The 24910-nt window shown below is 47.5% G+C and overlaps 1 protein-coding gene across 11 annotated transcripts in view; it reads right to left on the reverse strand.

The window, feature by feature from the left end:
• The window catches only part of HAUS8 (HAUS augmin like complex subunit 8), a 438075-nt gene that overhangs the window by 51965 nt on the left and 361200 nt on the right, over window positions 1-24910 (reverse strand). For 9 of the 11 annotated variants that reach the window (XM_073657846.1, XM_073657789.1, XM_073658053.1 and 6 more), the window contains 3 exons: window positions 21082-21193; window positions 8365-8475; window positions 3972-4039 (listed from right to left, as the gene is read on the reverse strand). In XM_073657846.1, the coding sequence (XP_073513947.1) occupies window positions 3972-4039; window positions 8365-8475; window positions 21082-21193 (291 nt within the window). The remainder of the gene's footprint in view (window positions 1-3971; window positions 4040-8364; window positions 8476-21081; window positions 21194-24910) is intronic. The other 2 variants (XM_073657870.1, XM_073657881.1) reach the window with 2 other exon arrangements.

A 24910-nucleotide genomic window follows, 5' to 3' on the forward strand; every position in this document is an offset into this window, starting at 1 on the left:
CTTGCATCTGTAGTTAGGACCTGCGACAAGGAGATTGCCTATGGAACGCCTCTGATTAAACTGTCCACCTCCGTTCACCACGCTAGGGAAAGCGAGGTTTTTGATGATAAAATTAGCAGACCTTCTAAGCGCCCTTTTAGCGACTTTTCTGCCCCCAAGATTTCTCATTGCAAGTCCCTGGTATGCAACCGAGCCTAACGGACCCCCGGGATACAAGCAATCATGGAACCTAGAAGGGACATTGCTCCCCGCAGAGTTATAGAGGGATGGTCTTTCACACAAGATATCCAGGCTATCATATTCTGGATTTTCCCTGCATTCACAGGATTCCTGATTCCTCGAATCTAATAAGATGCCTAGATACTCTTGTACTTGATCCGGCTCCAACCTGGACTTTTTTAGGTTCAGAAGCCAGCCTAAATTCGACAAGGAACCCATGACCCTAGCTAGATGGTCCTTGCAATGGTTGAAAGAGTTGCCTATTGGCAGATCGTCCAGGTACGGGGTGATCAGGATGTTTTGCTCCCTCAGATGGGCCATTACCTCTGCCACTATTTTTATGAAAACCCTTGGGGCTATCGCTAGACCAAAGGGGAGGGCCGTATATTGGTAGTGTTTGACTATTCGTTTTAGCAATATTGCTACCCACAGGAATTTCTGGTAGTCTCTGTGTATAGGGACGTGATAATAGGAGTCTTTGAGATCCAGGACAGCCATAAAAACAGTCTGGGAACAACAATTTCACTGACCATTTTATTGACTCCATCTTGAAGGTTTGCACCCTTAGAAATTTGTTCAATTTTTTTAGATTTACAATTGTCCTGAATGTCCCGTCTGTTTTTTTCCTGAGGAACAGAGGGGAGTAGAATCCTTCGCCTTCCTCCTGTGCAGGGACTTCCTGAAGGACTGCTTTCCCTATAAGGCCTAGAATTTCTTGTTCTAGTGCTAGTTGTTCTACCCCTGATGACCTCATGGGGGTTATAACAAAGTTTGGACGGGGATGGAGTAAAACTGGAATTTTAGCCCTGTTTTTATCAGGTCTAAAATCCAAGAGCTGTTCAATATTTTTTTCCCAGGCTGGGAGGAAATGAAGAAGTCCCCCCCCCCCCCCCACACCTGGGGCTGACTCATTGGGTGGGTTTCCTGTTGTCGCTGGGGGGCCTGTTAAACCTAAACCCTTTGCCTTTTTCTTCCTATCCTTCCACCTATCCTGGTCTTTGGGGGGTTTTCTGCTCATAAATTTTCTGCTCCGAAAGGACTTCCTGTATGAAGTACCGGAGAGGACCGGGAAGCGTTTCTGGTTATCCCCAGCTTTGTCAAGGATATCATCCAGAGTAGATCTCAATAGGAACTCACCCTCGCAAGGAATGGAACACAGCCTAGATTTTGTTTGGTGGTCACCCGGCCAGCATTTAAGCCAGAGGGCCCGCCTGGCTGCGTTAGAGAAGCTCGCAGCCCTGGCTGCCAGCCTGACGGAATCGGCTGATGTGTCAGCCAAAAAAGCTGCTGCGCCCTTCATTACTGGGATGGAGCCTAGTATGTTATCCCTTGACGTTTTGATCTTAAGTTGTGCCTCTAGCTGATCTAGCCAGACCATTAAAAAACTCTGGCAGTACATGTGGCTGCCACTGCAGGTTTTAACCCTCCCCCCCCCCCCCCTGCAGCCTCCCAAGCTCCTTTTAGGAAGGTGTCCGCTTTTTTGTCCATTGGGTCCTTTAGCACCCAAATGTCCTCAAATGGCAGGGAAAAATCTTTAGAGGCTTTAGCTATTGCTACGTCTAACGTTGGCGCTTTTCCCCAGAAGGAGCATACCTGGTCCTCAAAGGGGTATTTTCTCTTAGGTGACAACAAGCCCTTCCTTGCCAACTTTTTCCATTCCCTCTTAATCAGGGAGTGGACTTTATCATTGAGAGGGAAAGATCTTCTTTTCTTCTGTTCCAGGCCACTGAACAGCATATCCTGGACTGATTTCTTGGGGCGAGGATCTACCAACCCCATAGTGGACCTAACTGCCTTAATTAAATTATTCGTACCCTCTATTGGGAAACAGCTACGACCCCCACCCTCAGAAGATGAAGAGGTTGAAGATAAGAATGACGAGTCTACCACCTCCCAGTCCGAACTGATAGATCCTGATACAGGGGATAGGTTCCTGTTTTTTTCTAATTTCTTCCCCCCTTCTGCAGCGCTTGAAGGTACCCCCAACCTGGGATTTAATCAGGGATCTGAGCACTGAGGCGAACTTAGGGGTCTCCTCGCAAATTGTTTGTTCAATACACGAGTTGCATAGTCTTTTTTACCATGTGGTGGCCAGATCCTCTGCGCAACGCGCGCAGGTCCTGTGTTTGGACTTGCCCGTACTCTTCCTTCCCTGATGAGAGAAGAAAGGAAGGAGAAGGAGGGGGGGGGTCCCAAGTTACAAGTGAGCTTTCACGAAGATCACTTACCTTCCCATTGTAAGAGGGAATACTGGATTTGAAGAGGAACCCGTTCCAGTAGATGGGCTTCCCTCGAGGTTGACACCACGCTGGAGTCCTTGCCGCGTTGCGAAGACCTGAAGGACCGCCCGCTTCCACCGTCACCTTGGCGGTGTTGGCGTGAAGGGTCACTGGGGGGTCCTTTCACACGCTTCCCATGTTGGAGGTGGTGGCGAGTGGGGGTGCAGGGACTGCACCTCCTGTAGCTCATACTCGCTCATAGCCGGTGCCAGACTGTGCCAGGAAGCAATTCCCTGGTGCATTCCCGGCATTTTAGCCCCTATAGGGCTCTGCCCCCCCCACCTGGCTTGTCCACCTTTCCAGCATGGGGACGCGCCCACCCAACAGGAGAGTCCATCCTTCCCCCCCCCCTCCAACGCTTCCTCTTGCTGGGCATAACGTGCTCCAGGTTCCCACGCGCGCGGTCAAAAGCGTCGCTCCAAGAGGGCACCACGGCACTTCCGGTGCGCGCACGCTCAGACCGCCGACACCCAGTGGTGCACTGCGGCTCGCGGCAGAGGGGAGGTGCCCCAGAAGCCCAGGCCTACTCACTGACCTGGGCCCAGACACCACTGGAGAACGCAGCGGCTCCGGTCTTCTACTGCGCTGCGTCTCCCTGCCACCCTAGAGGCCCACTGACCTCAGCGGTGGGGCTACAGGACAACGCACCAGCCGAGGTAGGGAACCCCCGCTGCCTGAACCGGTCTGGCTAGGCCTGGTAAATCTATATTCCTTTTCTTTTTTTCCCCTCTCTTTCCTTCTTCTATTCTTTCTGTAGGTCCCCGTCAAGGACAGGAAACCAACTGATGCGGGAGTGAGGTGCTGCCCTTTTTATCTGTAGGTTTCCGGTCCTTAAAGGGCAGATCCCCTCTCTCCGTGGAGCCGTCATGGTTTGGGGGAGGAGAAAAATATTATCCATTATTAATAATGTATAATGTAATCATTTTCATAGGATTTAGAAAAGATCGATATAATCAAAGACCCCAGTTTATAAAAAAAACAAATACAATGATAACACCACTAGAATACGTTGGTTAACGGACTTTCTATCTCTCCTGTATATTAGGTGCCTTCGTGCAACTCTCAGACCCTTGGTTAAAAATGTCTGAATTGCACTCATCACTAATTAGAATTTGGAGTGTGGAAAATTTAAGGAGTGAGTCGAGAAACTTTGCCATCAAGACTCATCAGTACTGATGCCTTTTATAGATCATACCACAAGTTACAAATAAAAATGTATACATAATTAAAAGGGTTTCCAGACTTAAGATGTTTATATAGCCTATCCTCAGAATAGGTCAGCAATATCAGATTACTGGTGGGTCTGACACCTGACATGCCCACTTTATAGCGGTTTTCAGCACTGGTGGTGGTAGCCAGATGTAAACAGTAAACGGAAGCAGAACCCCACACGCAGTAAATGAAGCTTTGCCATCAGAGAGTAATTTTCAATAGTTTTCATTCATTTGCTATACAAACTCTTGCAGAGGTCACCTCTTTCTTAGGTTTTCTCTGTTCTGATGCTGATAGGGGCTTTGGGGTCCCTTTTGGCAAGGTTTTATCTGAAATGTGAAAAAAGTAAACAAAAAAAACATTAAAAACAATTTCAATCAAGGCTCTAGACCATACATGTCAAACTCTGGTCGGTGGGCCAAATCTGGCCCGCAGGGTGGTTATATTTGGCCCGCGACACCAGAATTGCCACCCCTATGGGGGGCCCCATTATTCTGTATGCAGGACTATTGGGGGGGGGGGGGGGCATTATTCTGTATGCAGGACTATTGGGAGGGGGGGCATTATTCTGTATGCAGGACTATTGGGAGGGGGGGCATTATTCTGTATGAAGGACTATTGGGGGCGGGGGCATTATTCTGTATGCAGGTCTATTGGGGGCGGGGGCATTATTCTGTATGCAGGTCTATTGGGGGCGGGGGCATTATTCTGTATGCAGGACTATTGGGGGCGGGGGCATTATTCTGTATGCAGGTCTATTGGGGGCGGGGGCATTATTCTGTATGCAGGACTATTGGGGGCGGGGGCATTATTCTGTATGCAGGACTATTGGGGCGGGGGCATTATTCTGTATGCAGGACTATTGGGGGCGGGGGCATTATTCTGTATGCAGGACTATTGGGGGCGGGGCATTATTCTGTATGCAGGACTATTGGGGGCGGGGCATTATTCTGTATGCAGGACTATTGGGGGCGGGGCATTATTCTGTATGCAGGACTATTGGGGGCGGGGGCATTATTCTGTATGCAGGACTATTGGGGGCGGGGGCATTATTCTGTATGCAGGACTATTGGGGGCGGGGGCATTATTCTGTATGCAGGACTATTGGGGGCGGGGGCATTATTCTGCATGCAGGACTATTGGGGGCGGGGGAATTATTCTGCATGCAGGACTATTGGGGGCGGGGGAATTATTCTGCATGCAGGACTATTGGGGGCGGGGGAATTATTCTGCATGCAGGACTATTGGGGGGGCATTATTCTGCATGCAGGACTATTGGGGGGGCATTATTCTGCATGCAGGACTATTGGGGGGGCATTATTCTGCATGCAGGACTATTGGGGGGGCATTATTCTGCATGCAGGACTATTGGGGGCGGGGGCATTATTCTGCATGCAGGACTATTGGGGGCGGGGGCATTATTCTGCATGCAGGACTATTGGGGGCGGGGGCATTATTCTGCATGCAGGACTATTGGGGGCGGGGGCATTATTCTGCATGCAGGACTATTGGGGGCGGGGGCATTATTCTGCATGCAGGACTATTGGGGGCGGGGGCATTATTCTGCATGCAGGACTATTGGGGGCGGGGGCATTATTCTGCATGCAGGACTATTGGGGGCGGGGGCATTATTCTGCATGCAGGACTATTGGGGGCGGGGGCATTATTCTGCATGCAGGACTATTGGGGCGGGGGCATTATTCTGCATGCAGGACTATTGGGGGCGGGGGCATTATTCTGCATGCAGGACTATTGGGGGCGGGGGCATTATTCTGTATGCAGGACTATTGGGGTGGGGGCATTATTCTGTATGCAGGACTATTGGGGCGGGGGCATTATTCTGTATGCAGGACTATTGGGGCGGGGGCATTATTCTGTATGCAGGACTATTGGGGGCGGGGGCATTATTCTGTATGCAGGACTATTGGGGCGGGGGCATTATTCTGTATGCAGGACTATTGGGGGGCACTATTCTGTATGCAGGACTATTGGGGGGGCATTATTCTGTATGCAGGACTATTGGGGGGGCATTATTCTGTATGCAGGACTATTGGGGGGGCATTATTCTGTATGCAGGACTATTGGGGGGGCATTATTCTGTATGCAGGACTATTGGGGGGGCATTATTCTGTATGCAGGACTATTGGGGGGGCATTATTCTGTATGCAGGACTATTGGGGGGGCATTATTCTGTATGCAGGACTATTGGGGGGCATTATTCTGTACGCAGGACTATTGGGGGGGCATTATTCTGTATGCAGGACTATTGGGGGGCCATTATTCTGTATGCAGGACTATTGGGGGGCCATTATTCTGTATGCAGGACTATTGGGGGGCCATTATTCTGTATGCAGGACTATTGGGGGGCCATTATTCTGTATGCAGGACTATGGGGGGGGGCATTATTCTGTATGCAGGACTATGGGGGGGGCCATTGTACGGTTTACTGGTTGGCCCGCTACTTTGTCCAAGTTTTTCATATTGGCCCTCTGTGTATTTAAGTTTAACATCCCAGCTCTAGACTGAACATTTCAACAAGATCATCTACCAAATTCAATTGATAGAACCTGCCTTAGCCATATTTGGGTTTAGATTTTTTTTTTTTTGTCACCATTCTGGTACAAATCGTTTATTCAGATTGACACCATCAGACAAAGCTTTTGCCTAAAGTCCCCACAGCCCCTCCTCATATCTACTCAACCCTCCTCCTCCAAAACCTGTTTCTCCACCATTACAGACAATCAAGTTTCCTCTTTACAAATCACACCTCACCACCTGCGAACTTGACAACTGGAGTCTTCCCCTCATGCTTCAAACATGCCTCGATCACACCAATCCTCAAAAAGCCCTCCCTTGACCAAACCTCTCTGACTAGCTATCGCCCCATATCACTTCTCCCCTATGACTCAAAACTACAGGAACAGCACGTCCATTCTGAACTGTCCTCCCACCTCTCTTCCTGCTCTCTTTGACCACTTGCAATCTGGTTTCCGACCGCATCACTCCACTGAAACGGCCCTGACTAAAATCACTAAAGACCTACTAACCGCCAAATCTAAGACACTACTCTGTCCTCCTCTTCCTGGACCGGTCATCTGCCTTTGACACAGTGAACCATTCCCTCTTACTACAGACACTTATCTCTCAGCATCACAGACTTGGCCCCATCTTGGATCTCTTCATAACTAGCAGACCGGACATTCAGTTTCTCCCACTCACACACCACCTCCTCATCATCCCCCCTATATGTCGGTGTCCCCAGCCTCTTCTGTCAATTCCTTCACTGGCTCCCCATTACCCAGAGACTCCAGTTGAAAACCCTAATCATGGCATACAAAGCCATCCACAACCTGTCTCCTCCATACATCTGCAAACTAGTCTCCTGGTACATACCAGCACGCAACCACTGATCCTAACAAGATCTCCTTCTCTACTCCCCTCATCTCCTCTTCCCACAATCACATACAAGATTTCTCCTGTGCATCCCCCTACTCTGGAACTCTCTACCCCAACATATCAGACTCTTGCCTACTATGGAAACCTTCAAAAGGAACCTGAAGACTCACCTCTTCCGACAAGCCTACAACCTGCAGTAACCAAAGCTGCACGGCCAGCTCTTCCCTCACCTATTGTATCCTCACCCATCCCTTGTAGATTGTGAGCCCTCGCAGGCAGGGTCTTCTCTCCTCCTGTACCAGTCGCTGACTTGTATTGTTCAAATTATTGTAATTGTTTGTGCTATGAATACCCCCTTACACATGTACAGCACCATGGAATAAATAGCACTATAGTAATAATAATAATTCAGTATTAATCAGTGGGGTTTTTTTTTTGCAGAGAATAAAAACAAAAAAAACATTCAGCTACAGTTTTAGCATTTTTATGCCTTTTACCATACAGCATAACATGTTCATGCAAAATAACAGCACCATTTTATGGAGAGAAAAAATGTAGCTTTAATTTTATCATAACTTTAACTGTTTGAGGACAAATTTTCTATGACATGGGTTGTAGTTTTCATCGGCACCCATTCAGGCTGAAGAGCTTGGGTTAAATAATTTAGATAAGGGGTATCTGATTTCAAGGAAAAATGTATGAGATTCAGGCAAGGTGCTCTATGAGGCACATTTATGGCAAGATGCATTAGGCGTTAAAAATAGTCTTCATATAAAAATAGGAAACTGTAAAAGGTTAAAGGGAATATGTCACTAGGCTTTTGCCATCACCATCTGAGAGCAGCATGATGTAGGGGCCAAGACTCTTATTCCATGTGCCACTTACTGGGCTGCTTACTGCAGTTCTGAATAAAATTAGTGTTTCATCTGCTGCAGATTTTCCAGCTCACTGAATGTTGAGCAGTATAACCCCGCCCACTCCACAGATTTACAGCGTTATGTATACACTGTGCATAGGCAGAAAACAGCCAAATTAAGGATGGGAGCGAGGTTGGACTACTTGACAACAGGTTTACTAGTCCTCTTATAATCTTAATAATAATCTTCTGCTGATAAAACAGATTTTATTGAAAGTACCGCAAGCAGCCCGGTAAGTGACAGATGGCTGGAATCAGTGATTCAATATGCTGCTCTCAGATTAGGTGGCAAAAAACCTGGTGACATACTCCCTTTAATAATATACTTTGTATCGTACTTACCATTTATAACAGAGAAGTCTAGTTCTGGCCGAGCAATCTTGTGGCCATCCAATAAAGTGGACTGTAGGTCATCTTTACACAAGAAACTTCCATCTGCTGTATTAGTTGCTGCTATAAAGCAAGACATGGGGCGCATAAAATAGGTAATGCGTTTCAAAGATATGCCACTAAAACGATATTACTAAGAAATCTAGAACTATGGCCAGAGCCACAAAATGCATTTAATTCTTTTGCAGCAATACAATTTGCTGTTATACTAATTGACGTGTACAGACAGCTTTACATTGATTTGCTTAAATATAGTTTATATAGTCAAGCGATCTCTCAAATATATTCTTGCACCTCTGACTTTTTATTGTACTTTTATTATAATTTCTACTAAAAAAATAAAAACACATCAAGGCAGCACAGTGGCTCAGTGGTTAGAGGAGGGAGGAGAGCCAGGCGGAGGTGACCGAGCGGACCGGGAGGACCAGTAGGAGGCGACCGGAGGGACGAGCGCAAGAGAGCGCTGTGGCAGCGTGCAGTGCCGGCCAGCGGAGGGTGCCAGGTGGTGGTGACCAGGAGGACCGGTAAGAGGCGACCGGAGGGACAAGCGCGCTGTGATAGCGTGCAGCGTCCCTAGAGGAGGTGAGTGAGGGGCAGGAGGCCGCGATAAGCAGCCCTACTGAGCCCAAGTGTGTACTGTACTGTATTGTATTTGTATCTGTATTGTAATTGTATTGTATTCCCTAGTCCATATTTAATTGATTACCCCCCCGTCCATATTTAATTGATCACCCCCATCCATATTTAAATTGATTCCCCTGAACACCCCCGTCCATATTTAACTGATCCCTCTGACCACATTAAATTGACCCCCCCGTTCTCATTTAATTGATCCCCGACCACCCCCCGTCCATATTAAAGTGATCCCCCTGACCACATTTAAATGATTGACCCCCCCAGCCCATAATTGAGTGATCCCCCTTGTCCTATTTAATAGATTCCCCTTGTCCACTTTTACTCATCCCCAGTCCCTATCTATTTGCCTTATCCCCCACCATATTTAATGAACCCCTGTCCATAATTAATTGATTGATTCCCCAGACCACAATTAATTATTTCCCCAGTCCATATTTATTGATATTATTGATACTTATTGATCCCCAGTCCTTAGTTAATTGACCCACCGTCCATACCTATTTATTTGCTTTACCCCCCATCCTATTTAATTAAACCCCTGTCCATAATTAATTGATTGATTCCCTAGTCCACAATTAATTATTTCCCCAGTTCATACTTATTGATCCCAGTCCATAGTTAATTAATCCACCTGACCCCCTCAGCTGATCCCCCGTCCATACTTAATTGATACTTAATTGATCCCCCGTCCATACTTAACTGATCCCGCGCCGATATCTAATCGATACACTTGCACATCCCTAATTGATCCCCGTCCATACACCTATATATAAATAATTGTGTTTTGTACTTGTACATATATACTGACTGTATCCCCATATTTAGAATGACGTCCATGTTGGCCGGAGCCGTGCAGTGTACATCTTGCGCAATGTATGCATTCCCTGAGCTACCGCTCAGGGATCCATACTGCTGCGAGAGATGTGAGCATATCGTGCACTTGGAAGCCCAAATCCTGGATCTAAGTGCTCAGATAGCGGTACTGAGGAGCATCGACAACATGGAACGGAGTTTGCTGCTCACCGAGCAGACACTCAATGGGTCAACACTGGGGGTGGAGCTTAGTGGGGAAGCGCAGGCTGAACAGGCAGGGAGCTGGGTAACAGTTAGAAGTGATAGAGGGAAGAAGTATAGGAAGGCTGGTTCAGAACCGGCATTATTGGAGCACGACAGATCCTCTGACCGCCGGGGGAGTGTATGCTCCAGTAATGAGGGGGAGGGGGGAAGTGTAGGGCAGGCTAGACAGGTCCTGGTAGTGGGTGACTATTAGGGGGACAGACAGGGCAATCTGTCACAAAGACCGGGATCGCCGAACGGTGTGCTGCCTCCCTGGCACTCGAGTCCGGCACATCGCGGATCGGGTTGACAGGTTACTGGGTGGGGCTGGCGAAGACCCAGCGGTCATGGTCCACATTGGCACCAATGACAAAGTGAGTGGTAGATGGAGGGTCCTTAAAAATGATTTCAGGGATCTAGGTAGGAAGCTTAGGGCAAGGACCTCCAAGGTAGTTTTCTCAGAAATACTACCAATCCCGCGAGCCACACAGGAGCGCCAACGGGAGGTTAGGGAGGTGAATAATTGGCTAAAGAGTTGGTGCAAGGCAGAAGGGTTTGGGTTCATGGAGAACTGGGCCGACTTCGCTGTCGGCTACAGGCTCTACCGTAGGGACGGGCTGCACCTCAATGGGGAGGGTGCAGCGGTGCTGGGGAAGAAGATGGCTAATAGGTTGGAGGAGTTTTTAAACTAGAGACGGGGGGGGAAACCAAGGAAATAGGTGGGATGTGAGGCAAGCAAGGGGGAAGGGGAGAAGTGAATATAATGAGGGTGGAGAGGGGGGTGGGGATAGTACAGTTAGATCGTTAGAGAAGAATAGGATGCTAAATAACCCCAAAGTTTTATCTTGCATGCTGACCAACGCAAGAAGCCTGACCAATAAGGCGGATGAGCTGCAGGCGCTTATATCGGAGGAGAGGTATGACATCGTAGGTATAACAGAGACTTGGCTAGACGATAGCTACGACTGGGCGGTAAATTTAACAGATTATAGTTTATTTAGAAGGGACCGGAAACAGGGGAAGGGCGGAGGAGTCTGCTTATATGTAAAGTCACGTCTAAAGCCCAGACTAAGGGAAGATATAGGAGAGGGAGAAGAGGGGGTCGAGTCCATGTGGGTAGAGATAGAGGGGGCAAAAAATAATAATAAAATATTACTGGGGGTCTGCTATAAGCCACCCAATATAACAGAGGAGAATGAGAAACTGCTATTAGGACAAATAGACAAAGTAGCAAAACATAATGAGGTGATTGTAATGGGGGACTTCAACTACCCGGATATTGACTGGGAAACAGAAACCTGTAGATCGCAGAAAGGAAAAAGGTTCTTGACAAATATCAAGGATAATTATCTCTCCCAACTAGTGCAGGAACCAACGAGAGGGAAGGCCGTGTTGGACTTAATATTGACTAATAGGCCTGATAGAATAACTGAGGTACAGATAGGGGGGCACCTAGGTAATAGTGATCATAATATTATCAATTTCAAAATGCCCTTCAGTAGGGTTATCAATAAGGGAACAACTAAAACATTAAACTTTAGGAGGGCGAAGTTTGATCAGCTGAAAGAAAACCTTCAATTTATAGACTGGGACAAAGTTCTTAATCAAGGAAATACGAATAGTAAATGGGAAACCTTCAAAAGAATTCTGAATACTCAGTGCGAGAGGTATATACCGTATGGGAATAAAAGGGCCAGAAATAAGAGGAAACCAATATGGTTGAATAAGAACGTAAAAGGGGCGTTAAATAGCAAAAAAGAGGCATTCAAGAGATTAAAACAGGAAAACAACAAGGAGGCACTAATGTGTTACAAGGAAAAAACGAGAACCTGCAAAAAACAAATAAAAATAGCGAAGGAGGAAACAGAGACGTATTGCTAGGGAAAGTAGATCAAATCCTAAACTGTTCTTTACGTATATAAATAGTAAAAGGATTAAATCGGATAATATTGGACCGATAAAAAGTGATAAAGGCAAAATCATAGAGAAAGATGAGGATAAAGCTAATCTATTAAATACATTTTTTTCGTCTACTTTCACAAAGGAAAAAGAACTAACAGGCGAAATGAGAAGTGACAAACTTAATCCTCCACTAAGTATGACAAATCTAACCCAAGCTGGGGTACAGAAACGCCTCAGTAACATTAAAATAACCAAATCACCAGGACCTGATGGCATACACCCACGGGTACTAAGGGAACTAAGTCATGTGATAGACAGACCGTTATATCTTATATTTAAGGACTCTGTTGAGACTGGGTCTGTACCACTTGATTGGCGACAGGCGAATGTAGTGCCAATATTCAAAAAGGGAGCGAAAAGTGACGCCGGAAACTATCGGCCGGTGAGTCTGACGTCCGTTGTGGGCAAAATTTTTGAAGGCTTCATTAAAGAGGCAATTACGGAGCATCTTGATGCTAATAATCTTTTAATCCCGAACCAACATGGATTCATGAGGAATCGCTCCTGCCAAACAAACCTGATTGACTTCTACGAGGAAGTTAGCTCTCGAGTAGATCAGGGGGAACCAGTGGATGTCGTGTATCTCGACTTCTCAAAAGCGTTCGATAGCGTGCCACATAATAGGTTGGTATACAAAATGAGAATGATGGGGCTGGGGGAAAATGTCTGCAAGTGGGTAGCTAACTGGCTAAAGGATAGAAGGCAGAGGGTGGTTATAAATGGAATATACTCAGATTGGGTAAGCGTCACTAGTGGGGTACCACAGGGGTCTGTACTAGGCCCAATGTTATTTAATATCTTTATTAACGACATAGTCAACGGGATAAATAGTAAAATATCAATATTTGCAGATGACACAAAGTTATGTAAAACAATTAATACAAAAGAGGACAGTGCAGACCTACAGAGGGATTTGGATAAGCTGGGTAGGTGGAGCATTAAATGGCAAATGAGGTTTAACGAGGAGAAATGTAAGGTCATACATATGGGAAGGAAAAATGGAAGTCACCAGTACTCACTGAATGGGAAATCATTGGGGAATTCAGAGATGGAGAAGGACTTGGGCATCTTGATTGATAGCAAACTAAATTGGAGTGCCCAAAGTCAGGCGGCTGCTGTAAGGGCAAACAGGGTAATGGGATGTATCAGAAGAGGTATAGCTGCAAAGGATGAGAACATTGTTCTTCCACTGTACAAAGCACTGGTCAGACCACACTTGGAATACTGTGCTCAGTTATGGGCCCCAATATATAGAAAGGATATAAATGAGCTTGAAAAGGTACAAAGGAGGGCAACAAAATTAATAAAGGGAATGGAGGGACTGCAATACCCAGAGAGGTTGTCAAAACTAGGACTATTCAGCCTGGAAAAGAGAAGGTTGAGGGGGGACATAATAAATGTGTACAAATATGTTAGGGGACAGTATAGAGACCTTGGCCGGGATTTGTTCAAAAGGAGGGATATTACGGTAACAAGAGGGCACTCACTAAGACTGGAAGAGAAAAGGTTTCAGCACCAGCATAGGAAGGGGTTCTTTACGGTAAGAGCAGTGAGAATATGGAATTCACTGAGTGAGGAGACGGTAATGTCGGAGTCACTACACCAGTTCAAGCGGGGACTGGATGCATTTCTAGATACCAGGCAGATTTCTGCATATACTTAAAAATAAAATAAAATAGTAGGTTGATACAGGGATTTATTCTGACTGCTGGTTTCAGAGTCGGGAGGGAATTTTTCCTCAGGTGAAGATTGGCTAAATCATTTGGGGTTTTTGCCCTCCTCTGGATCAACTTTAGCAATTACAGAACTAACAGGTCGAACTTGATGGACGCAAGTCTTTATTCGGCTTTACTAACTATGTATGTAGAACGGCAGCCAAGCAGCGCTGGGGTCCTGGGTTCATATCCCACCAAGGACAATATCTGCAAGGAGTTTGTATGTTCTCCTTGTGTTTACGTGGGTTTCCTCCCACACTCCAAATGCATACTGATAGGGAATGTAGATTGTGAGCCCCAATGGGGATAGTGCCGATAATGTAAGTAAAGCGCTGCGGAATATGTTGGCGTTCTATAAAAATAAAGATTATTATTAAAAACTATGAGGAACAAAATTTTACTTTTTGGACGTTGACCAGTAATTGTAGATGAAAAAAAATATATACCGTAATGAAATGCATAATGAATCGAGTCAGTATGAAATAAAGATTGAACTGTAAATATCGCTCTGTATGAATAGGAGCCAGAAAACTATTCACTTTTAAATAGGTCATTTTATGATGAGAAACTCCATTTAAAAAGGAAATTGGATATGATGAGCAACCTCCCCTAAATTCATGTTGTAATACATATGCAAATGAGGCTGAAGTGCTCTGGGTGTGATCAAAGTACTTTGAGCCTTTAGTACAACCTTATTCTGCTTGACTCACAGCTTAATGGCTTAACTACACAGACTAAGCGGTCAGACAAGCAGAAGAATGTGGCACTAGGCAAAGAACAAAGCTGGGGATTAAAACATGTAGGTTTTGATTATCCAGCAATGGATTTTATTAACAAAAGTATATAATTGTTCATGAGAATGAAAGCCGGATTTTGGTAAGAACTTACCTGTAAAATCCTTTTCAGCGAAGGAAGGAAGGGAGACACAGTCATTACTAGTGGGGTAGGCGGAGCCCACACAGGATAGAACACCTCAGATTACAAAAAAGTGTTGTCCGGCCCCTCCAGCTTGGGCTCCTCCTACTCCAGCTCTCCAGTCCGTACACAAGCTAAGGAAGAGCAATTAACACCAGCGGAGCAACATAACCCCTTCTGAAGAACTTAGAAAAAAGCAAGAAGACAGGTTATGCATATAACAGAAAAAAAACACACAGTCCCAGGTACTACTCACTGGACCTGACCACTGCGATGAGCTGGCAATGCTGGAACAGAGCCTTAGCGCGCCGACCCCAGCCCAGATAACCGCCATCAGAGAAGGGTCACGCCGCATCTGAAAACATAACACACTTCTGCCATGGGAGGGAGCTGGGTCTCCCTTCCTTCCTTCGCTGAAAAAGGATTTTTACAGGTAAGGTCTTACCAAAATCCGTCTTTCAGCAGCAGAATGGAAGGAAGGGAGACACAGACATTACTAGTGGGACGTCACAAAGCAGTCCAGAAATTAAGTGTGGGAAAAAACAACAAAGGCAGATTCCCAACAACTTAGATAAATGCGCAACCAGCGCTAAACACAAGTTAAGGAGATAACCTAAACTACAGCCGCCTGCAGGACCCTACGTCCTAAGGCCGCATCCGCGGAAGCACTGACGTCCACCTTATAAAACTTTGTAAAAGTGTGGACGGAGCGCCAGGTAGCCGCCCGGCAGAGTTGAGCTGCCGAGGCCCCTTGATGAAAAGCCCACGATGAACCCACAGCTCTCGTGGAGTGAGCTCGAATCTTAATTGGGCAAGGCTCGCCCTTAAATCGGTAAGCTTCTAAAATGGCCGACCGAATCCATCGAGCTATAGTGTCCTTGGAAGCTCGTTGACCACGACGACGACCTGCTGGAATCACAAAAAGGGAGTCCGACTTCCGAAAACCTTGAGTAATAGACAAATAGAACTTTAACGCCCGCACCAAATCCAAAGTGTGCAAGGCCCGTTCCTTCGCATTCCTCGGCTCTGGACAGAGCGAGGGCAACACAATATCCTGGTTAACATGAAATTGTGACACCACCTTAGGTAGAAAGTCACCCCGTGTGCGAAGCACTACACGATCCGGGTGAAACTCCAGAAAAGGAGGCGAGCAAGAAAGAGCCGCCAACTCAGAAACCCTTCTCAAAGAGGTGACCGCCACCAGGAAGGCAACCTTCCAGGAAAGCAATGAAAGGCTAACAGAGTCCATAGGCTCAAAAGGCCCATGTTGAAGAGCCTCCAAGACCAGATTGAGCCGCCAAGGAGTCACAAGTGCCTTCCGCGGCGGAAATTGACGGATTACCCCGCGAAAAAAGGAACGTACGTCCCTACGCGAGGAGATAGCCTTCCGAAACAGCAAGGATAGAGCGGAAACCTGACCCTTCAGGGTGCTAACTGCCAAACCCTTGTCCAGCCCATACTGCAAAAAGGCCAACAAATTGGGAATGGAAAAAATCCTCGGGTTCCTTGAAGAACCGGAACACCACGAGAAGAAGGCTTCCCAAGTCTTGTGATAAATCCTAGTGGTAGCAGGACCTCTGGCCGCTCGCAGAGTGGCAATGACTTCGGCTGAAAATCCTTGACGGGTCAAGATTTCGGTCTCAAGAGCCACGCCGTCAAACGCAGAGACTTCAGGTCCGGATGACGAATGGGCCCCTGGGTTAACAGGTCCGGGCGAAGTGGAAGTGGAGGCACTGCCAGAAGCGACACCAGCGTTGAGAACCACGTCCTCCTTGGCCAATCTGGGGCCACCAACATAGCCGAGACTCTCTCCAGTTTGATCCGACGTAACACCAGAGGAAGTAAGGATATCGGCGGAAACACATAGATCAGCTCGAATTGGTCCCACGGAGCCACTAGAGCATCCACCGCCACAGCCTCCGGGTCCTTGTACCTGGACATGAACGTCGGTAACCTGGCGTTGAACCTGGATGCCATCAAATCCACTTGGGGAGTTCCCCAACGGGAGCACAGTAGTGCAAAAACTTCCGGATGAAGACTCCATTCTCCGGGATCCACCTTCTCGCGACTGAGGAAGTCCGCCGTGATATTCTGGACTCCTGGGATGTGAATCGCGGAGATGGCTGGAACCCTGGCTTCGGCCCATACCATGATCCGAGAGACCTCCATCATGAGCCTGGAGCTCCTCGTCCCACATTGATGGTTGATATACGCGGCCGCCGTCGCGTTTTCTGTCTGCACTCGGACTGGCAGACCGCTTAAAGGGACCGTCCAGTGTTGGAGGCAAAGGAAAATCGCCCTCAACTCCAGGAAGTTGATCGGCAGGACAGACTCTTCTGACGACCATACTCCCTGAACCCAGAGATCGTTCCAGACCCCCCCCCCCCCAGCCCGTCAGACTGGCATCGGTGGTTATGACCGACCACCGCGGAAGGAGGAAGGACTTCCCCTGGGATAACGCTTCTGGATGTAACCACCATCCTAGAGACTCTCGCACCCTGTGGGAGATGATGACACTGCGATCCAGCGAAGCCTGCGATCGATCCCAACGGGTCAGAATGAGCATTTGGAGACCCCTGGAATGAAATTGAGCAAACGGGACCGCTTCCACCATCAAACCCAGAAGGCGCATACACCTTCGAAGGGACATTGCTGTCGAAGACTTCATAACCTGTACATGTTGACGAAGACTTGCTTGCTTGTCCGGAGGCAAGGACACCACTGCCCGTACCGTGTCGAAGTGCATCCCCAAAAACAGGATTGACTGCGACGGTTCCAGAGATGACTTCTTCCAATTGACTAGCCACCCGAAGTCCTCCAGGAGCTGAAGGGATAGATTGCGAGCCCTCACCGCCTCCTCCTCTGTGGACGCCACAATCAAAAGGTCGTCTAGGTAGGGAAGAATTGTCACCCCCTGCCTTCGAAGGATCGCCATGAGAGGCGCCAGAATTTTTGTAAAAACTCTGGGCGCTGATGCCAACCCGAATGGCAGGGCCACAAACTGGTAATGGTCCTGACCTATGGCAAAACGTAGGAAGCGCTGGTGAGCCCTTCCGATGGGAATATGCAAATAAGAGTCGCGAATGTCGATTGACACTAAAAAATTGTTCTGCGACAGAGCCGCCACAACTGAGCGAAGCGACTCCATGCGGAATTTCCGGGTCCAGACATGCAGATTCAATTTTTTGAGATCCAGAATGGGGCGAAATTTGTCCTCCTTTTTGGGGACCACAAAGAGGTTGGAGTAAAACCCCCTTCCCCAATCCTCCGGCGGAACCGGCACCACCACACCATTCTGCAGAAGGGAATCGACCTCCCGCCGTAGAGCGGTAGCTAGCTCGGGCTCTGACGGAATGCGAGATTGACAAAATCTGTCCGGGGGTCGAGAAAGAAACTCTATGAAATAGCCTGCCGACACAACCCGCATCACCCAGGCGTCTGAAACGTGGGACGCCCAAGTAGACTCGAACTGGAGCAGGCGACCCCCCCCACTCGAGGACCCTCGAGTGAAACCCTGGCGTCAGTCCGCCTTAGCGGGCTTTTTGTCAGCCTCCCGTTTGTCTTGACGGAAGTTCTGTTTCCAGGGAGTGCGGGATTGCTGAGAGATCTTTTTTCCCCGAAAACGAGGGACGACCCGATCCCCAAGAGGGCTGACCGAACCGTCCCCTGGGCCGAAAGGGCCGCCGACTACTACCGGCACTAGACTTGCCAGACGCAGAAGCCACAGCTCTACGCTGCGGTAAAGCCATTTCTTTTGCCTTGGCCTTCGCAATCAGTTCCGTGAGGTTAGACCCAAACAGCTGACCACCCTTGTAAGCTAAACACCGCAAACCTTGCTTGGAAACCGCGTCTCCGGTCCACTGCTTAAGCCACAGTGCTCTTCTGACTGACAGCCGAGGATTGCGCCCTGGGCAGCAGTGACGTAGTATCCAGAACTGCATCTCTGCCATATCGCGCTGCCTCTTCCAACAACTTGAAAAGCCCTTCTACCTCGGATAGCGGGGATCCATCTTGCCACGCCGTCCGGAGGCGGTCCAACCACCTCAGGGAAGCTTCACCAGCACACATGGCTCCTAAAGCCGCTCTGAATCCATGACCCGCGGCCTCGTAGATGGATTTAGCCGCCATCTCCGTTTTTCTGTCCAGCGGATCCTGCAGACTCGCCTTCCCTTTAACAGGAAGTAATGAAGATTTGCTAAGCTGGGATAAAGGGACATCCACTTCAGGAGAAGGAATCCAATTAGCAATCAACTCCGTAGAACACGGATATAGTGCCTCAAAAAACAGTGTCCCCTGAAAACGCTTATCTGGACACAGGCGTTCCTTCTCCACCGCCCCATCAAGTTCATCCAGAGATGGTAACGTTGACCGCGACCTATGCGACTCCTGAAAAAGCCGGGCCGACTTACCAGGGCGTCTAGCTACCTCCTCCGGTAACTAACGCCTCCCTCATAGCTCCAATAAAAGCATCCACACGGCCCAAAAGAGAGGCAGAGCGCCCCTGCCGATCCTCTTTATCCGAATCGGACATCTCCCCAGCAGAGCTTGAAGGGGAACCCTCCATATCAGATCTCCGAGTCGCTGCGCGGGGAGGACAGTACCGGCCTGTGGCGCTTCCTGCCATGAGAAGACAGTTGGGATCTAGCTGACACCCAATGACCTAGAAGGTCAGACAGGCTATCAATAGAACGAGTGAGAGCCTCCATTTTAACATCACTGAGTCCCCCGACCTGCGCTGCACTTGACGCCGTCGAGGACTCCTGCGAGTCAGATACGCGAGACTGATCCTGTAGCGGACCTGGGAGACGGACCGCGCCTCCTGGACCCTGATCTGACATGCCCTCACACAGTATATAGCAGGCTTAAGCCTGTCAGTAACTAGGACAGTATGGCTTCTAAAAGGAAAGAAACGAACGCTGAAGGGTTAAGGCTCTTACAGGGAGAGCTACCCCAGCTGTCCCCCAATTAAGGGTTAACCGCCTACCAGGGGGTTAATGCAGCAGACTCCCCACAACCCCTGCTAAATGAAAGAGGTGTGCGAGTCCCAGGCAAAAAAAAACCTCTATATGAGGTAGCAGCTGCAGGGCAGCGCAGTCTGCCACCTAATTGTGCCGCAGAAAGGTGCCCTGCGCTGTGGGGGTGAGGAGGTTAAGCTTCTGCCCTGACAGGCAGAAGCGACTCACCCAGCTGGCCGCGGTGCAGCGTTCCTTCGGTTCTGACGGGAGGAGAGGAGAGTGAGGAGCCCGTCAGAAATGGCCGCCGCGCAGTGAAGAGAGAAGCCGGAAGGGGAGGGACAGGAGAAGGCAGGTAGCGCTCTGAGCGCGCGCTACCTGCCCGCGAAAAGACCGGGAAGGCGCGAAGCCACGCCCCCCGCCGGCATTCAAAAAGGCGCGCGACTCCTCCGCTCTCCGCTCCTGCCCCACTTCACATGTCCTGCAGGGATCCACCTGCGGACGAAAAACACACAGTCACCAACGGTACATGTAACAGCGGCCGCCGCAGCAGCCGCTGAAGCACTCAAACACATTTACAAATGCTGAGTACTCACCCAGCTGAGCGCCACAGGGACCCCCAGGGATTTGTGGAGCTGCGGTCCTTAGCTTCCCCCCAGGACGGAGCGCGCAGGGACCCCAATGGCGCGGTTTGCGTCTCCTCCGGGAAGCGTCCCTCATCCCCAGGGGCCGGCAGGGTTCTGCAGGGACCACCATAAAGGGTATGCAGATCCGCCAGGGGAGGGGTGGGGGTCCAGCAGCGTTGAGACCCCTGAGACCTCTAGACCACGGGGGGTCCAAGTCTCTGTCCGATAAAAATAAAAAAAATTTCTGAGGAGCTGCTCCAGCAGCAACTATCCTCTGCGACCTCAAATTTTAGACTGGGGAGCTGGAGTAGGAGGAGCCCAAGCTGGAGGGGCCGGTCAACACTTTTTTGTAATCTGAGGTGTTCTATCCTGTGTGGGCTCCGCCTACCCACTAGTAATGTCTGTGTCTCCCTTCCTTCCATTCTGCTGCTGAAATGGCAAATTAAGTGGCTTGGAATGGGGAGGAGGGTGGGAGTTGATAGTCAAGACAGATTTCCTTCAAGTGGCCCTCCCAGGCTTTTCTGTATACTGCCACCATTTTACTCAAACACGCTGACATCAAACTATTGCCTGTGAGTTTTTCAAGTAGCTAACTGCAACATCGCATGAACGTCTTGCATGAGCTGCTCTTAGTCTATATAACAAATATGCCACATTGCCCTCCTTTGCTCAGCATAGATGTTAATTAATAAACTGAAGGATAAATGGAAGTCACATGCTTATGATCCTTTACAGCTAATCAGACACATTACATTCTTGGTGTATCAAAAAAGAAATTCTAAGTTAGGGAACTTCAGGTTCGCTTACCTGGAGGTACTTTAAATTTTTGAGGCAGCACAGACTTCCGAGTAGGAGTACCACTTCCACCTTTTTCTTGGCTTTTTCCAGCTGATAAGACTGTTGTATTTGTGACATTCTTCTATAAACGACATGTTAAAAAAAAAAAAACACTATAAAAATGGAACTGAGAAACATACAAGAATGCACTGACTAATTTGTTGCAAAAGTAGGGATTGAAAAATCCCATTCAAATGTTGCAGAAACTGCTTCATTCACTTGAATGACAAATTTTGACGATATGAATGTTCTGGCTGTATCTACTTTGGAGAGTAAGATAAGCACTTGACATTGTTATGGTGATATATTGGAAGTAAAAAAAAATAAATAAAAAAAGGTGTAATATGGGGGAATTCGGATAGGAACAGGTGAATACATTTATTGAAAGAGCAAAATGCCTGTGGACTTAAAGAGGACCTTTCACCAGTTTGACGTGTTCATCAGGCTACATCACTGATTAACTCCAGTTGGAAAACGTAGTAGTGTCGTTTTGGGACAAAAATTGCTGGGCGTACAAATTTGTCTAACCACCATGAGGTTGACAAAATCCTGGAAAACCTGCCAAAAATCGAGCGATCAAGTACTGATCATCTCTCGGAGGCATAAGGGGAGGGAGGTGGATTAGGAAAGATCAGGAACGTTTTCCTTTCTTCAACAGTGCGCAGCACCAACAGTAGTGATGGCACGGGCTTGAAAAAGTCTGTGGCATCACAAGGCGCAGCACAGCACGACAGAATGACAGTCATACTGCGGTCCGATCACCTCTGGTGCGATTGACATTGTCCGATCGCACCAATCAGAGTTGGCAAAACTAGGCTGGACATCAATGTTTGGCCACAGCCCCACTATCAGTATTCGGTCAGTATTGTTTCTCAGGAGTGAGAGCCAAAACCAGGTGAGAAACAATCAGAGAAAAGGTCTAATAGAAACAAGCCACCAATTCTGCATTTATCACCCACTCCTGAGAAAAAACACTGACCGAATACTGATAGTGGGGCCGTGGCCTTTCAGTGAAACAATGAAAACGCTGCGGTTGGCTGTTAAATTCTGTACAGCCAATCACAGCGATCGTACTTGTGCGAGGGGTGGGCGTTGAAACCCCCAGTGACTATGAGCCCAGGTGCCTGCTGTGAGAATCAACAAGCACCTTAATGCGATCACCGTGAGTGAGTCCAACGTCGGTAAGAGGTTAAAGGGAATTTGTCAGTAGGATAAACTCTAAGCAGTCTTCATGTGCATGCAGGTCCTAGAAAGCTGAATAACATTACACCTGATATCTATGATACGATGTCTTATTACTGAGTGTCCGGCCCATAGAGATAACAGCTCATTTGCATATTAGAAAAATGTAGATTTCTCTAGAATAAGACATGAGATCATAAATAACAAGCTATAAAATTTATTAAACTTTCTATGACCTACATGTCCATATAAACAGCTTGATCCGGACAGATTGAGCAAAAAGTATGGCTGTGACAAAGCTCCTGGCCCAGACAGTATTCATCCTGGATTTTGAGGCAGTTGAGCTCAGTAATTGACAGACCACCATCTCCTCTTTTACTCTCTTTTCACAGGGTCAGTGACACAACATTGGAGGATGGCTGACGTGGTACCAATCTTCAAGAAGGGCTAGAATGTGGATCTGTGCAACTACCGTCTGGAGAGTTTGAAGTCAGTGGTGTCCAAATGTTTTGAAGACATATGAGATGTTCATTTAAATGTATTTATTAATTTGTGGATGGGTTTGAGAGCAAAATATCAGTTTTTGCTGATGACAGAAAATAATGTAGGATAATAAATCTTGACCGTATATAATATTATGGTACATTCTAAATAACATGTCTGCATGGGCAAACACATGGCAGATGAGGTTTAATGTTAATAAATGTACAGTAATGCATCTAGGTCGTAGTAATCATATAGCTGCATATACTTTAAAAGGGAAGAGGTCACCAGGTTTTCCCAATATAAACTACAGCCAGCATCTTTACAGCCTCTTTTATAGCAGTCTAGTAAGCTGTATACAAGTCCTATACGCCCTTTGCATAACCCAAAAATCCTTTAATTATCCCCACAAACAACGAAGTCTGGTCTGATGGGCATTGCTTGTCTTATTTTGGCACCTCCTTTCTTCTCACAAGCGCCGTCCTCCTGCCCTGCTTCATGTGGATGACATGTCCTACATCATCCACAGTGTACCCAATCGCGCTCCTGCGCAAGCGTACTTCACTGTCCTGCCGAGGGCAGAGCAAAGTACTTTAATGTGCATGCGCTGGGAGAGGCCGAAGATCGCCAATGACCCAGAAGTACAGCTGGCATATGTGCATTACAATGCTTTGCTCTGCCCGAGGCAGGGCAGAGGGAAGTGCACCAGCACAGGAGTGCAATTGTGGACAAAGAGGATGACTTAAATGCGTCATCAAATGAAGCAAGGTGGGAGGACGGTGTTTTCAAGGAGAGAGGAGGCACAAGCAAGACCAGCAACGGCCAAGAGACCGGACTGTGAAGTATGAGGGGATAATAAAGGCATTTTGGGCTATGCAGAGGGCGTGTAGGACATGTATACAGCTTACTAGACTGCTATAAAAGAGGCAGTAAAGGTGGTGGCCGTAGTTTATACTGGGAAGGAAAAGCAATTTCTTACAAGTAAGCTAAGAAGCAGCTCTCAATATCAGGTAGCAGCTGCCAAAGCAATTAAGATTTTAGGGTGTAAAAAAAAATAAATAAATCCTGTGATCCCAATGTATCATTACCCTCTATAAAATTACTTGTAAGGCCACATCTAGAACATGGGATCCAATTTTGGGTTCCACATTATAATAAAAATATTGGAACGTTAGAGTCAGACTGAGGGCTACAGAAAATGAAAAAGTCACTAACCTATTGCAGCAATACGGTGTTACTAATGCATTCCACCTTCTATGAATCTGGCTGATAAGTCTAGTTATACATTATTATATGTCTGGAGCACCAGAAGACTAGAGAAAAGTTCTGCAATGTGAATTTTCCATTGAACACAATGAGAGTTTGTTTGCAGTTAATATTTCAACGTGGAGTGAAAAAAAACACGTAAAAAGGTATGTTTATGTGCCATACACCGTTAAATATCTGATCAGTGTTGTAGAGCATTTTATGGTTGAATAATGTACTTGAAATGGTGTGAATCCAAGGCATAATTGTATTTCCATGATGCGATGTTTACTGTAGCAGTCAAAATAAAATATAAAGCATTGTATTTTTACAACATCAATGATAATCCGCAGCGGAAATTTCCGCAGCATGTGCACAGCACATGCGGATTATCATTGGGGACCATGGGGCACGTATTACCAAGCGTTTGTTTTAAGCGTTTTTGCTGCAGAAATTCCGAGGCAAAAACGCTTGAAAAACGCATAGTGGGCGCGCAGCCCGACTCCAGCACTGTTTCAATAGCTAGGCTTCAATAAAACCCTTATCTGCTGCTGCTCTTCTTGCCTGCTCATTCAAAAGCTGTATCATCCTTCCCACCCCATGATTGACAGATTTCACTCTACACTGTGCATAGGCCAAAAGCTGTTAACCAATGGTGGGGGGCAGAATGGCCAAAACCTCATGAAGGACTACATATCAAAAGCTTATCACTGAAAAACAGACTTGCAGCTGAAAACTACCGCCAACGTCAGCGGTCACGTGACCTGTCACATGACAGCTGACGTCATGAAAGGTCCTTTTACATTACCGGTACCCGCCACGGAGCCAGCAGTGACGCCGGGAGCAGAGCGGGGGCCATCAGAAGGCGAGTATAAGGTTATTTTTTATT

The sequence above is a fragment of the Phyllobates terribilis genome, unplaced genomic scaffold, assembly GCF_046119375.1.
Source record: "Phyllobates terribilis strain yellow unplaced genomic scaffold, ASM4611937v1 Scaffold_1__5_contigs__length_1240528914, whole genome shotgun sequence".
Taxonomy (NCBI): domain Eukaryota; kingdom Metazoa; phylum Chordata; class Amphibia; order Anura; family Dendrobatidae; genus Phyllobates; species Phyllobates terribilis.